The 16,160-nt window shown below is 47.5% G+C and overlaps 1 protein-coding gene across 2 annotated transcripts in view; it reads right to left on the bottom strand.

Moving 5' to 3' along the window:
• Positions 1-9,706, bottom strand: part of CORO2A (coronin 2A) — a 63,721-nt gene extending 54,015 nt beyond the window's left edge. The window contains exon 1 of one of the 2 annotated variants that reach the window (XM_079959534.1): positions 9,064-9,706. In XM_079959534.1, coding sequence (XP_079815660.1) covers positions 9,064-9,078 — 15 coding nt within the window. In that variant the 5' untranslated portion in view covers positions 9,079-9,706. Of the gene's footprint in view, positions 1-8,123; positions 8,831-9,063 lie in introns of those variants that run through there. The other variant, XM_079959536.1, reaches the window with a different exon arrangement.
• Positions 9,707-16,160: the final 6,454 nt, after the last annotated feature.

Here is a 16,160-nt window from a genome sequence, read left to right as displayed (position 1 = left end):
GACCAGCAGCACCTCTTCCAGTCATACCTGGAGATCCAGGAGACTGAAGCTGGGAGTTTATCTATGCAAACAGATATTTCTCTCTTCACCCTAGTACCAATCCCTCACTCTAGGATACTTGCTGTAGCCTGTTAGAGGCTTGAGAAGACCAATTGCCATCCATCCAACTTCCACCCCTGCCCCATCAACATCTTGGAAATTCAGAGTTGTTTTGGAGTCTTTGGTGTTTTCATTTACAAATCTACACTTCTATGTATGTCCTGTAAGTCCACAAGTATGGAGAACCCTGGCCCTTGTTTAGGGTGGTCCTATAATGTCTCACTTCCATACCGATAGGAATTCCACCACCCATCTTGACTATTAGCAGGGATGGTGGAAGGAATCCCAAATGCAAGTTCGCTGTCTGGATGGAAATGTGCATTTAATTCTGGGGCATCTCATCCAGCAGAAATCCCAAAGTTCTAATGCAATATTTCCTCACATTCTAACAGTGCTCCGATTCCTCCCCCCGAACTCAACAGGAACCACGCTTCACTCTTAAACACCATTTTCAGAGGATGCAAAAGTAAGGATTATCGTCCAGCGTTTCTGTATGAGTCACTGTTCTGAGCATACAGAAAAGCAGCAGGAAGCTTCCCCCCCCCCTGCATCTCCTGACTGGGTGCGAGGCAAGGCCAGAGCAATCAAGCACCAACCTCCACAGCTGGATTTCTCAAGGTGGATCACTTATAATTGCTGGACATGGGCAAGCACAACCTGTGTGGGTGACAGCTGTTGGATTCAACTTTGCCCCAAAGTAACACTACTCTGTCAGCTTCTTTATAACCAGTCCCATGTGCAGCCAAAATAACCCATATGAAACAAGAGTATTTGGAAGGAAACCACAATCAACAAACTAAAGGATGGGGCCGATATCCATGCAAAGTACAGAACCTCTCTAATCCTTTGCTGATGTTGGCTTCTTTATTAATTACAATGATTTCTATTAATTTGATGTATCAGTTGGCTAATACAAAGTCTCTCTCTTTGGTCACCTGTTAGATGGCTTTATTTGTTGATGTTTGTTTTTACTGTGGATTTTAATCTCTCTTTTTTAATATATCTAAACTACAACAGTTATATTACCTTCCCTCAGCAATAAAGAAAGCTATTGTCAAGGCACGATTTTTAATCTGCTTGCTGCCGTTTAGCCCATATAAGCTGTCTGGAGAGCTTGATCCTAATCTGTTGGGAGTGCCAGCCTTGAGCAGGCCATCTCTGGGCAGGACACTGGCTTATTCTCAGTCTCCTACTAGCTCTGCGAACCTCTCACATTCCGATTCTGGATGAAGTAACTGCACCTCTTATCCCATACAGCAGGGACGGGGAACTTCTGCCAGCCAGAAGGTGTGGGCAACCTTCAGGAAGCAATATGTGAACACAACAAAAGTAGCTCCGCCTCCATATAGAAACCACAAAAAGACCAACCACAAGTGATGGGAGGCGCTTCTGGCAGTAAATCTGGCCTAGGATATGCTAACAGCTTTATTTCCTAATTGATGATTTTGAATTATGGTGCTGGAGGAGACTCTTGAGAGTCCCACGAACTGCAAGAAGATCAAACCTATCCATTCTTAAGGAAATCAGCCCTGAGTGCTCACTGGAAGGACAGATCCTGAAGCTGAGGCTCCGATACTCTGGCCACCTCATGAGAAGAGAAGACTCCCTGGAAAAGACCCTGATGTTGGGAAAGATGGAGGGCACAAGGAGAAGGGGACGACAGAGGACGAGATGGCTGGACAGTGTTCTTGAAGCTACCAGCATGAGTTTGTCCAAACTGCGGGAGGCAGTGGAAGACAGGAGTGCCTGGCGTGCTCTGGTCCATGGCGTCACGAAGAGTTGGACACGACTAAACGACTAAACAACAACAACAACAACAACAACAACCCATCCTTCATTGCATCTGCTACCCAAGAAACCCCAACAATGAACATCAGCTTGATCATGCAGACCATGTCCCAAATGCCCTGCCTCACTTCGTTCTTCTCCAGATGGGAGTTGTTATCTACCGCAGCTCCCTTGGTATGGGCCACCATTAGACTGTAGCGGAGGGAATCTTTTATCGAGGGCGAGGCAGTCCTTGGAAAGGTCCCCAGTTTCGCTTGCAGTGAGATAATGAGTCACCAGCAGTACAGTACATTCTTTAAAATCACAAATGGATTGGTTTATTAACAGAAAGCACAATGCATTAAATAGACCAGAAGGTTCTTCAAGAAAGAATCTGCTCAAGAGCCTTGGCTTTTTTTCATGGTTTATTGCTTCTTCTGGCCTTATCGCCTTGACCTGCCTCCGACCTCCCAGTGCATGGACGGCATGTCACTGCTGACCAAAAGCCTGAACTTCTGCTCTTCCATGGCTCTATAATCCACAGCTGCAGAGGGGGGCCATTCCCCATTGATGAGTTGTACCTAACAGTAGGTTTGCTCTAGTGAAATAACTACTGCTTGCATGAGGTAAGGCCCCTCAGTTTTCATTCCTCACCCCTGCCTGCTGCAGACATACCCATGCCACATCCCATAACGTTCCAGAGAGCCCCACAACCCACAGGAGCTTTGGGGGGGGAGTTGCACACAGACGGTTGCAGTGGGCAGGGAGATTGTCAAAAATGCCTTCTGCTTGTGGAAGTGCTTTGCAATAGCAGAAAGCCACCAATGGATACAACCGCATGACTTTCGTATATTCGCTTGTACAGCTCCCAGCGCAACAGTAAGTAATATCAGCTCAGTTCTTGGCTCCTTAGCTAACTTGGTTTAGGAAAGAAGGCCCCCGAGATTTTGGAGACCGTGGACCATCTGTCTCATAGAATTGTAGAGTTGGACAGGACCAAAAGGGTCATCTACTCCAACTCCCTGAAATACAGAAGTCTTTTTTGCCCAATGTGGGGCTCGAACCCACAACCTTGAGATGAAGGGCCTCATGTTCTACCAACTGAGCTATATAGGTCCTAGCATAAGGCAGACCCACCTCTCCTCCACTTACACAAGCTGGATTAGATAGCTTAGCGTCAACCAAGGGGCATTCTGTTGCACTAATAGAATGAAGGTTGCCTGCCACTGGAGGAGGCATGTATCTATCCCAAGACAACAGAGCATCAGTGATAATCACACTTAGAAACAAACAATTCTTGAGCTGGAAGGGACTCTGAGGATCATCTCGTCCAACCCCCTGAAATGCAGGAATGTGCAGCTTGTCCCATACGGGGATCGAACCTGCAACTTTGGCGTTATCAGCAGCACGCTCTAACCAACCGAGCTGCATATTTAACAGGACAGCAACAGAAAATAAAATCAGTATTGCATGTCAGAGATGCGAAAGCTGTAGAGAGAACCAGCTCTCTGCATAGCCAGTGATACTAAACCAGTTAGATGTCACACCAGCCAGCGTTAAGTAAATCAATATAGGATTACAGTGTCTCTTTCACTCTCCAGCCTTAATCACAGCCACAAGAAGGAAAGCTCCTGGCCAGCTCTAACAACATCAGCTGTGTGCCGTGTTGCACAAAGCCTCTCTTTGGCCGCCAGCACAACGATCATTTTACACCCTGAGGAATGAAAATGAACTTATTTGAGTATCCTTTTACCTTTCATTAACTTCACATTACAGCTGTTCATCAAGGGCTTGATCCTACACTCACCACAAGTACTGTACCATGTGTGGAGTGCTTTGTGGGTGAAGATGCAGGGTGGGGGAATCGAATGACAGTGGCTTGCTAGCCTTCTCAACGTGAGGTGGGTTCAGAAGGCGCACACATACGCACACATTGAAAGCGTGTGGGAGGAAGCTCTGGGGTTGTGCGGGCCGGCCATGCCTCACTGCTGACATGCAGCATTCAAAATTTGCCAGGCACATTTTGTACCCAGCTATTGGCCACTTAGGGGACGCGGGTGGCGCTGTGGGTTAAACCACAGAGCCTAGGACTTGCCGATCAGAAGGTCGGTGGTTCGAATCCCTGCGATGGGGTGAGCTCCCATTGTTCAGTCCCAGCTCCTGCCCACTTAGCAGTTCGAAAGCACGTCAAGGTGCAAGTAGATAAATAGGTACCGCTCTGGCGGGAAGGTCAACGGCGTTTCCGTGTGCTGCTCTGGTTTGCCAGAAGTGGCTTAGTCATGCTGGCCACATGACCCTGAAGCTGTACACCAGATCCCTTGGCCAATAAAGCAAGATGAGCGCCACAACCCCAGAGTCGCTCACGACTGGACCTAATGGTCAGGGGCCCCTTTACCTTTATTGGCCACTTGCAACCAAGTGAAGATGCCCAGGCACTAGGATGGTATCTGATGTCTCCATCATCTGGGGGTGCATGCCTGGGCATCCTTGGATCTTGACGGTTTTCACACACTAGCAGCAAATCCTGTAGAACAGGCATAGGCAAACTCCGGCCCTCCAGATGTTTGGGACTACAATTTCCATCATCCCTGACCACTGGTCCTGTTAGCTAGGGATGATGGGAATTGTAGTTTTATTGGAAAATATGACTTTCGAGCCCTTTGGCCCCCAAAATGGCAACTAGACATTATGCTTTGGCAACTGTAACCCCGGCTGAAGGGTTTGGCACCTAGCTTATTTATCTAACACTGCTGACATGTGCAACAGCCATGTTCCATGCCACCTGTGCATTTGGCTAGCATGTATACTTCTTCGATGTAAAAAGGAGGTCCTGTCCAACCAGGAACTCCCATCATGAGATCTATGCACACGCATCAGTATTTGTGGGGAGCTCCACACCAACTGATGTGGACCCAGTGAATGTCAGCGGTGGAGGCAGGGCTTGCCAATGTGGCTTCATTATCCCCCTCTCAATGAACCACATGCATCTGACAGTTAATGCACAATCATATACTTCCCAAAGCAAAAGCTTGCACAGGTCTCTGCTTAGCCTCAAGGCTTGAAGCAGGAACCTCCTGGTCCCAGAGAACGACCCTGGACTGTGTGTCTCTCCAACTAACAGAGCACACGAAGCCTGTAGATTGGCCAGGTCTGATGTGAGAACAAGACACCAAACCTTCTGCCACTGACTTGGCAACAACAGAGCACAAACTTTTCCGCTAGTTGCCCTGCTGGAGGCAGCTACTGATCTCAGAGTCCCGGGTTAGAGAATCTGCACACACCTCTGCCTCGATTCAAGCGCAGCCCTTAACATTGTCACACCCATTTCTATGGTGTGTGTCACATTTATTATGGGCTCCCATGCCCCAGTGTGCTTCTCCCTGGTGAGCATACTTCAACTCCCTAAAGGAAAGTTCGGTGTTAATTAACCACCTGGTAATTTGAGCTAAGGGGAAACCCCACAAAACCATGGTGCCTAATGAGTGGAACAGGAAAGTTCCAGCACTATACCCCAGAGGCCAAAAGCTTTGTTGTTGTTTAGTCGTTTAGTAGTGTCCGACTCTTCGTGACCCCATGGACCAGAGGACGCCAGGCACTCCTGTCTTCCACTGCCTCCCGCAGTTTGGTCAAACTCATGCTGGTAGCTTTGAGAACACTGTCCAACCGCCTCATCCTCTGTCGTCCCCTTCTCCTTGTGCCCTCCATCTTTCCCAACATCAGGGTCTTTTCCAGGGAGTCTTCTCTTAATCTGTTCTTAATCTGAGGTACCACTTTAACTAATGGGGCCTCCCACTGCCACCATGCTGCCGTCACACGATTTCTGTTCTCATCCTGAAGCAAAGTTCTTAATCCGAGGTACTATTTCTGGGTTAGCAGAGTCTGTAACCTGAAGCATCTGTAACCTGAAGCGTCTGTAACCTGTGGCACCTCTGTGTTGTTGTTGTTTAGTCGTGTCCGACTCTTCGTGACCCCATGGACCAGAGCACGCCAGGCACTCCTGTCTTCCACTGCCTCCCGCAGTTTGGTCAAACTCATGCTGGTAGCTTCGAGAACACTGTCCCACCACCTTGTCCTCTGTCGTCCCCTTCTCCTTGTGCCCTCCATCTTTCCCAGCCTCAGGATCTTTTCCAGGGAGTCTTCTCTTCTCATGAGGTGGCCAAATTCTTGGAGCCTGAGCTTCAGGATCTGTCCTTCCAGTGAGCACTCAGGGCTGATTTCCTTCAGAATGGATGGGGTAGGTTAGGCTGACAGTCAGGAATTGGCCCAGGGTCGCTCAGTGAGTTTCCTGGCTGAGTGGGGATTTGAACCCTGGTCTCCCAGGTCCTAGTCCAGCATTTCAACCACTACACCCCACTTACTCTTTGGTCCTGACTTGTAGCTTGTTCTGTGGTTCCTGGCTCATCTCAGATTGCTGCTCACAGCCTAGCCCTGACATACCGTGGCTTAGAGGAGAAGTCTCTAGGTGAGCCACTATGGTAGGCAAGACAGGCTGAAGAACTGCATTGTTCTAACCCTAAATCTCTCAAGAAGAGCTGCTCAGATCCTATAGACGGGCAGGGAAACAGGACTAATGAAAAAGGAACAGGAGGTTGTTGTTGTTTAGTCGTTTAGTCGTGTCCGACTCTTCGTGACCCCATGGACCAGAGAACGCCAGGCACTCCTGTCCTCCACTGCCCCCCGCAGCTTGGTCAGACTCATGCTGGTAACCTCGAAAACACTATCCAACCATCTCGTCCTCTGTCGCCCCCTTCTCCTTGTGCCCTCCATCTTTCCCAGCCTCAGGATCTTTTCCAGGGAGTCTTCTCTTCTCATGAGGTGGCCAAATTCTTGGAGCCTCAGCTTCAGGATCTGTCCTTCCAGTGAGCACTCAGGGCTGATTTCCTTCAGAATGGAGAGGTTTGATCTTCTTGCAGTCCATGGGACTCTCAAGAGTCTCCTCCAGCACCATAATTCAAAAGCATCAATTCTTTGGCGATCAGCCTTCTTTATGGTCCAGCAAACGAGAACTTGGGGTGGTGAAGGAAGCAGGCCAAAGCAATGGAGTCCAGGCTTGAAAGCTTGGAACTAGGGAATGCTGCCAATGGATGGAGCAGAAGGAAAATTAGGGGAAAGAAATGGTGGGGAGGGGGGAGAGGAATGGTGCCCATGACCAAGAGCTCAAGACACAAAGAAGGCGGAAGTTCACATTTCGCTTTTAAATAACTAACCAAGTATTTGGCTGTTGGCTTCCTAACTTTTATTCATTATTGGAGAAAATGTTTATTGGTTTTACTACATGGCTCTTTCATGGCAGTCATTGGGAATCGGATGTGGCTGGGGGGAAGCAATGTTAGGCATTTAAATAAGCAAACCATTGCTAGGTATGGTTCTCAAACTCCAGATGGTGTCATAGACACTGGAGGAAAAGACCATGGAAGGATAGCTGCTGCCTTCATGCTCTGCAAATGAGCTTCCCAGAGGCACTTAGAAGGCCACAGTGAGCTCAATGTATTGACCTCATCCAACAAAGCAATTCTTATGATCTCCAGAACTGGGTAATTAGTACCCAACAGTTAATAGCTGGATCAACTGACACTAAGCCACATCTCTCAGAAATCACCTAGCACCCATTAGGATGGCCAGATACAAACGCTACACCTGTTGGAATGCACTCTGCTTCTTTTGCTTAAAAGTGCAGGAGTCTTCTCTTTTGAGTCTAGCCACCCATTCTCATAGCAAAAGAATTTCTATGGAACTAGAGTACAATTATTATCCTTCATGTGGTTCTCAGTTGCAGACAAAACCTCCTTTGAAAATAATAACATCATAATCCTTTTGCACACTCATCAGGTTCCCCTGAACTCAAGGGCAAAGTTACAGCAATATTCTTGTTGCAAATCCTCCATAAGACTCCCTGGCCCCCAGGGCAAAGTCAGGGCAATAAATCTATCCTACTGTGTTAGTCAACCACCTTATCTACGTCTGCAACAAGCCTATGGCACAGAAGGGCACACCGAGGTCACACAGACAATATCAAACCTGGACTATGAATTATCTTATCCAGAGTAACTACCATCCTTTGGCCCCAAACAAGCAGTAGAGCAGATTGGAAGCCTGTTTTCACCAATAAGGATGCACTGAAAGACTTGAAGCAACCCACCCTTTGGGGCATGTTTAACCACCTGGTTGCAAGAACAATGGAGCAGTTAGTTGGCATTAGGTGGGTAGGAAAGCAATGATTAAATTAAATTAAATGGCTACCGTTTGGAAATGCATACTGTATAGGAAGAATTCTGGGGGGGGGGGGACAGGACTTGACACCGACAGCTTGAATGAAAAGCAGAACCAACTTTCTTCCAATTGGCAAATAAATTTGATGGCTCGTCACTTGGAGTAGATTTTCTACTCGCCGCAGGTGACCTGAAATGCAAGCAAACTGCAAGGCCAGCTTAGGCGTGCTCAGGAGATCTACCCCAGTGAAACAGATCCCTCCAGGCTCTGGCCTCATTTGGCCTTCTGTTCCTGGAATCAAAGTTGGCAGCCCTAAATCAATACGATTTTATTTTCTCTCAAGAGCTAATGTTTTCCCCTCCCCGCATATCTAGAACAAGATAGGGTTGATATCCGTTCCTCTAATATGCTCAGATCTTAACAAGAAATGTGCCAATTCGTTTGCAGGCTGAAAAAGCGTTTCCTTGCCCAGGAGAACTTGCTGGTGGATTATGCTTCTTATTTTTACACACAAGGACTGGGGTGGGAATCAGCTAGGGCTCCCCTCTACCCTGAGCAAACGTGAATGTTGCAACTCACCCAACCCGACAGATGTATTTTTTTTAAAAAAGGGGGTGGAAGGCGGCGACGATTTGATAGCTAAGTATATGTTGCTGTCAAATTCATGCAAGCATTTTTTGCTGATGTTGTGATTTCGCCCCGCCCCTCAGATCCAGAACGATGCAGGGTCGGGAGGATCCACCCTTCTAAGAATGATCCACCAAGCCACTCAGGGACATCTGCAAGACTTCTCCCCGTATTTTGTTTTGGTTTTGCGAGCGGACGGTTCCCGGTGCGTTATAATGCCGGAAGCACGACGCAGCAGTGGAACTACCGGATCTGGGCTGGCGCTTGCAAAATGCATGCAAAATGCCTGGCACCTGCGACGCGGTTTCAAGAGCAGGTGCGTCGCTTTAGTCCCTCTTTTGCACCGCTCCCTCTTCCTACCTTTGTGATGGTCATGCAGCCTGGGTTTTTGGTGCAGCGTCCAAGGGCTGGCGAGCCCGCCCAGCTCACAGCCGTCTCTCTCCGCAGCAAAGATTTCAGATCCTGCCTGCTCTTGCACCGCAACACTTTTCCTCTTCCTCCTCCGTTTTTCCTCCTGTATCAGAGCACACCTAGCACATCCCTTTTACAGGTGCTGGTGCTGCGGGATCATGGAATCACCTTCATTCATTGATCGTGAATTTATAAATATATATATTTGGGGATGGGTGGGGGGTGGAAAGCCTTTGCTTGCTGTCACCCACACACCCCTTAAAATAAAAATTAAAATTAAAAACCCCTCAAAATCTGCCTGCTTCCAGCATGCACGCTCCCCGGGCAGAGCGCACGCTTGCAAAGTCACTGCAGGGTTCACACGCGCGCTTGGAGAGAAAGGGTGGTGGGTGGAGCCAGGAGAAAAGAAGGACAGGCCAAGATTCCCCCCCCCCCCACCTCCCGCTTCCTTTGTGTGCCGCCCTCGGAGTCCGGCAAAGCAGCATCAGAAACCTCGGCCGAGGCGGCGGTTGTTGCATTGTGGATGATGACGGGTGGGTGGAGACGGGAGGCAGCCCGAAATCCCGTCCCTGCGGGGAAGAGAGGCGGCGGCTCCCTTGGGAAACCCGGGCGCCGGAGGGTTAAGCCGGGCGCGCGCTCTGCGCGGATCGCAATTCTGCAATCGGTACGAATTACGCAAATGAAACCAGCGTGATGGTTGGCATCGCTTTTTTCTCTTGCGTTTTTGAAAACTGTTTTGCATCCATTATTCTGTGTTCTTTTTTTATGTATACTGTAAACCTATTTTGCATAATTTATTTAGGTTTTTGCTTATTGTGTTTCTGGTTTTGCTTTTCGAAGACATCTGAAGACCTGTTTAGGGAAGTTTTTAATGTTTGATGTTTTGTCCTGTGTTTAATAATCTGTTGGGAGCCGCCCAGAGTGGCTGGGGAAACCCAGCCAGATGGGGGAGGTTACATAAATTTGTTGTTGTTGTTAGAGACCCTCCAAATGTCCCTATTCTCCAAGGACAGCCCCCAGATTTATAGAAGCCGCCCCGGTTTCTGACTTGATCCCAGAATGACCTGCTTTTCCTTATCCTTGAAGGATATGTTATTATTATTTATTACACTCATTCCCAGCCCTTCAACAGCAGGTCCCAGGGCAGGTTACAACAGTTAAGAAAACCAACAACAGTTAAAACAGATTACAATCACAGGAATAGGGTGGGCTCTGAACACACATATAAAGCAGTAGACTCTTAATCTTTGGGTTGTGGGTTCGAGCCCCACATGGGGTGAAGATTTCTGCAGGTTAGAAGTATGTCTTCAGCATTCTTGGAAAGCTTCATAGTGAAGAAGCCAAGAATTGCCTTCTTGCAGGAGGGAATTCCACAACTTAGGGGCTGCAGCAGAGAAGGCCCTGATGGCAGCAGTCGGTGGAGAAAGGGCACAATGATGAAGCTAGGTTGCCAAGTGAACATCCGGACAAAGTTGTTGAGCTCTTACTCAACTATCTTTTTGGACTCTGGGTATTGTCTGCATACTAAAAACCTTTCACAATCACAAAAACTAGAAAGCTCTGTGTGTGTGTGTGTGTGTGTGTGTGTGTTTAAAATATTTTTTATTGAATGATTTTATGTTACCAAAAAAAACATTACAACCATACTGCCACAAAATATAATTGAGAAATAAAAATTACATACATCAATATTTAGTTTGTTACTTGTTATTTGCCGTCTTATTTCCTCCCAAACGTTCCATACAAAGCACACATACATACACACACACAAAAATTATGATAATAATGAAACTAAATATCTTTTCCTCTTTTAACTTACAAAATCTTTTCTTCAACTTGACTTCCTGTCAAGTCCCTTTGCATATATTTTATCTTACAATCGAATGTACACAAAATAATAGACCTTTCTATATAAATTTTCCAATACATTCAGAAAACATAATAAATGCTTAATTGTTATCCACCTCCTTTTACTTCATTTGTCACTCGAATGCTAGCACGGAGTCAAAACTATTACTGTACAGTGGTACCTCAGGTTACATACACTTCAGGTTACATACTGTCAGGGGTTCAGGAGCAGAGGCACAGGGGAGAGAGAGAGCGGAGAGCGAAGGGGAACAATCCGAGGGCAGCGTAGGGGAGTATGACAGTGGGCCGAGAGATTCCATGAGCTTCTCCAGCGATTCGGAAGATTCCCAGAAGGGGGCACCGATGACCAGGGCAAGGGGGGTCCCGGGAAGGACGCACCAGAAGCAAGGGGCCAGCGGCGACTCCCAAAGCAGCAGCTGGAGATCGGGACCAGCTTCCCCACCAGGGCGTAGCGGGGGGGAAGAGTCCCATGCGTCAGGGCCGGCTTCCCCTCCAGTGGGGAGAGAAGATGAGGCAGGGCTGACCACGCCCCTATCGCTGAGTGAGGGAACGGAGGGGAAGTCAGACCCAGCCAACCCCCCCCCCGAAGGGGGAAGCAGTGACAGGAGCAGTGTAACGGTCAGGGGGAAGGTTGCCGGCTGGGCGCGCGCGCCAAGTTCAAATGTACAGGAGCGCGGGACAGCAGGGAGGTCGGATTGGGAGCCAGGTCCTAAAGCACGCCGGAAACAGGGGGAAGAATCCGGGGAATCAGCATCAGAAGAGTCCAGAAAGGGCGACACCCCAGCGGGCAGGAGGACCCAGAGGAGAAAGGAGCAAAGGAGGAGGTGGAGCAAGGCTAGGGTCTTGAACTGGTGTCGAGGGGGAGGAAATTCAGATGGAGCTTCAGCGGTCTAGGGTTGAGACGTAGAGCTGCACGCCGCGGCTTTGAAATGGAAACTGAACCTTAATAAAGACTTTTGTATATAGCAAGAACTGGCGTTGGTCCTTTGTGAGCTGGGACCTTGGGCAGCTCTGACACATACGCTTCAGGTTACAGACTCTGCTAACCCAGAAATAGTGCTTCAGGTTAAGAACTTTGCTTCAGGATGAGAACAGAAATTGGGCTCCAGCGGCGCGGCAGCAGTGGGAGGCCCTATCGCACACACACCTGCATGTCACATGAGTGAGCACCCACATTTAAATGCAACCTCTGCAAAGCATTACCAGATTACATTCTAAATCCACAGTGGTTTGCATTAGATTAAAAAATATCCCATGCAATAAATCATACTGCAGTCTTTAAACACATCTTTACTGCCACTCTCTAAACTTACCAGTAAAGAAATCTGAACCATAGCACATTCCTTTCAGAGGTTGGCCTAATCCAGGGTATCTATAAGATGGTTAGTCTACAACTTTGATCATCCTTGATTCTCAGCTATACTGGCTTGGGCTATTGGAAGCTGAAGTTCAACAACACCACAAGGGCACCACCTAGAGTAGCCCACGTCGTGTTTCCCTAGTCCGAAACATTGATTTCATATTGTTTGTCACAATATGTGTTTGTAAAAGTCTTGGGTTCTCAAATGAAAAGGATCAGAACACATTGTCTAACTATTCCCTCCCCCCCCCCAAGTTTCTTCCTTTATCCCTTTAAGCTTAAAGACTTGTTGGTATCTAGTAAAGCTGTGGTGCCTGTTGTCTTTGTCCATGGAGTTTTCTTGGCAGGGATACTGGAGTGGCTTGCCAGTTCCTCCTCCAGGTGGATCATGTTTGGTCAAACTCTCCACTATGACCTGTTCATCTTGGGTGCCCTGCTCAGCATAGTTCATAGCTCCTCTGAGTTATTCAAGCCCCTTCGCCACGGCAAGGCAGTGATCTATGAAGGGGGTGACGGTTGGACAGTGTTCTTGAAGCTACCAGCATGAGTTTGACCAAACTGCGGGAGGCAGTAGAAGACAGAAATGCTTGGCGTGCTCTGGTCCATGGGGTCACAAAGAGTCGGACATGACTAAACGACTAAACAACAACAGCAAAGCTGTGGTGCAGGAATGGGGAACCTATGTCCTTCCAGATGTTGCTAGACTTCAACTCCTGTCATCCCTGACCATTGGCTAAGCTGGTTGCGGTTGATGGGACTTCAACAACCAATCGAGGGCCACACATTCATCATTCCTGCTGCTACAAGTGGATAAGTGTTATGAGTTGGGAAGTCCCTCGCTCAAATCTCGTATTATCAACAAACTCAATAGGTGGGCTTAAGCAAGTTACTGTTTTTCAGACTCCGTTCTCTCTCCCCCTTTTGTAACATGGGAATAATGATGTGGGCTTTACGGACCTCAGTGACCACCTCTCTCCAAATGGACCTACCCAAACCCTGAGATCATCTTCTGAGGCCCTTCTTTCTGGGCCTCCTCTACAAGACGTCCAGAGGGTGGCAACAAGAGAACAGGTCTTTTCTGCCTCGCTGTTTGTGGAATGTTCTCCCCAGGTAGGTTCACCTGGTGCAATCATTATACAGTGGTACCTCAAGTTACAGACGCTTCAGGTTACAGACTCTGCTAACCCAGAAATAGTACCTCAGGTTAAGAAATTTTCTTCAGGATGAGAACAGAAATCTCACGGCAGCAGCACGGCGACCGTGGGAGGCCCCATTAGCTAAAGTGGTGCTTCAGGTTAAGAACAGTTTCAGGTTAAGAACAGACCTCTAGAATGAATTAAGTTCTTAACCCGAGGTACCACTGTACCTCTTCAGGAGATAAGAGAAAACATTCCTCTTTAACCAGGCCTTTGGCTGACTGACATCCAATGCCCTTTTAAAATGTGTTAAGGAAGGGGCAGTTTATTGGGTTGTTCTTGTTTTTGTTTTTATTACAGTAGTGTTTTGTGTTTTTATATTGTGATTTTATCTTGGGAATCTCCCTGAGACCTGTGGGTATAGGGTATTATTATTATTATTATTATTATTATTACCAGGATGTTGTAAGAATTACTGAGCTATTTTATGCAATCTGCTCTGACAGCTCAGCATAAGCCCTACATAAACAGACCATCAAAATAAACAATTCCTAGGGCTGCAAACTTTTTTAAAAATATGTGTTGTTGTTTTTTTGTTATTCTTCTGGGGGGACCCAACCTCTGCATTTTGGGGAGTTGTAATATCATCTCATAGCCCACATGAAAAACACTATTAGCCTTGCCATTGCTGCCGGGTTTAATACGGACAAGTGTGTACAACTACTACCAAGAGACAAAGTACAGCATAAAGAATGTCTGACTCTGCACATTCCAACAATGAGAGATGTTGAAGACTAGCGTCTAAATTAATTTCAGCAGCTTCAGCTTGCTGTCAGTGACTAGGGGAAACAGTTTATTCCATCCTGCAAAATACAACACAGTACAGTGCTTTTGAATTATGGTGCTGGAGGAGACTCTTGAGAGTCCCATGGACTGCAAGAAGATCAAACCTCTCCATTCTGAAGGAAATCAGCCCTGAGTGCTCACTGGAAGGACAGATCCTGAAGCTGAGGCTCCAAGAATTTGGCCACCTCATGAGAAGAGAAGACTCCCTGGAAAAGATCCTGAGGCTGGGAAAGATGGAGGGCACAAGGAGAAGGGGACGACAGAGGACAAGATGGTGGGACAGTGTTCTCGAAGCTACCAGCATGAGTTTGACCAAACTGCGGGAGGCAGTGGAAGACAGGAGTGCCTGGCGTGCTCTGGTCCACGGGGTCTTGAAGAGTCGGACACGACTAAACAACAACAACACAGAGGTGCCACAGGTTACAGACGCTTCAGGTTACAGATGCTTCAGGTTACAGACTCTGCTAACCCAGAAATAGTACCTCGGATTAAGAACTTTGCTTCAGGATGAGAACAGAAATCGTGTGACGGCAGCATGGTGGCAGTGGGAGGCCCCATTAGTTAAAGTGGTACCTCAGATTAAGAACAGCTTCAGGTTAAGAACGGACCTCCGGAATGAATTAAGTTCTTAACCCGAGGTACCACTGTACTGAGAGAAAGCTCAGGGAAGTCTATACCAGTAGCAAGGGCCATTTTATCCTATTCCCTGCTACAAATGTTGCAGTACAGTGGTACCTTGGTTTTCAACCATCATCCATTCCGGAGATCCGTTTGTAAACCAAAACAGGTTGTAACCCAAGGCACGCTTTCGCCAATGGGGCCTCCCAAAAAAATTGTTTGTAATAAAAAATAAATGCAAAAAAAGTTTGCAAACCTGGACACGCACTTCTGGGTTTGACGTGTTTGTAATCCAAAATGTATGCAAACCAGACTGTTTGTAAACCAAGGTACAGTGGTACCTCTGGATTCGAACGGGATCTGTTCCAGAGCCCTGTACGCATCCTGAAGCGAACGTAACACACGACTGCGCGTACGCAGGTCGCATTTTGCTGCTTCCATGTGATGTCATTTTAAGTGTCTGCGCATGCGTGAGCGGCAAAACCCGGAAGTAATGCGCTCCGTTACTTCTGGGCCGCTGCGGAGCTCAACCCAAAAATATTCATCCCAAAGCTACTTCAACCCAAGGTATGACTGTACCACTGTACTAACTTCTGTTGTGTGTTTGTTTGTTTTCAGGGGCAGTACAGGTGAGTGAAGCAGGTGTGCCTGTCACAGAAGCCCAACCTCACTTATATAACCTGAGTTTCGCTTGTAAGTAAGATAGCAAGATCTGTGTTGCAAAGGGCCCTTCAATTCTCACCCAGCACAGCTGCTTGAAGGCAACAGACTGTCTTGGCCTGCCTTTGAAGCCAAGGAGGTGCACAGCTGGACCACTCTGCCCCAGTGCCCCATTTCCTTCCAAATACAAAGGGCAGAATTAAAACCTGTCTAAATCCTCAGATCTCATTCTGTGGCGGGATCCTTTATTGCACAGTCGAAAGCTTTAGATAAGCCGCAGCAGCCAGATAATATAAACAAAGTGTGGAGGAAAGATTATCTTTGATTAAAAATTAAGTTACAGAATGCTTGGCGTGATTTCCAGAAGCCTGTTGGGTGTGTGTGTACAGAATTCTTGCTTTATCACCAACAGACTTTGTACAGAGATAAAAGTCCAGGACAGGCTGCCTAACACCCTACCCGTCATAAGCAGAATGTGTGAACCGTCACAGATCAGACCAGGTATGTTCAATTCTATCTTCTGCCCACTCATGAGGTCCCCCAAAATGACATGCATA

This window comes from Podarcis cretensis (assembly GCF_951804945.1).
Source record: "Podarcis cretensis genome assembly, chromosome: 17".
NCBI classification, from domain to species: Eukaryota; Metazoa; Chordata; class Lepidosauria; order Squamata; family Lacertidae; genus Podarcis; species Podarcis cretensis.
This window is presented reverse-complemented; position numbering and strand designations above follow the sequence as displayed.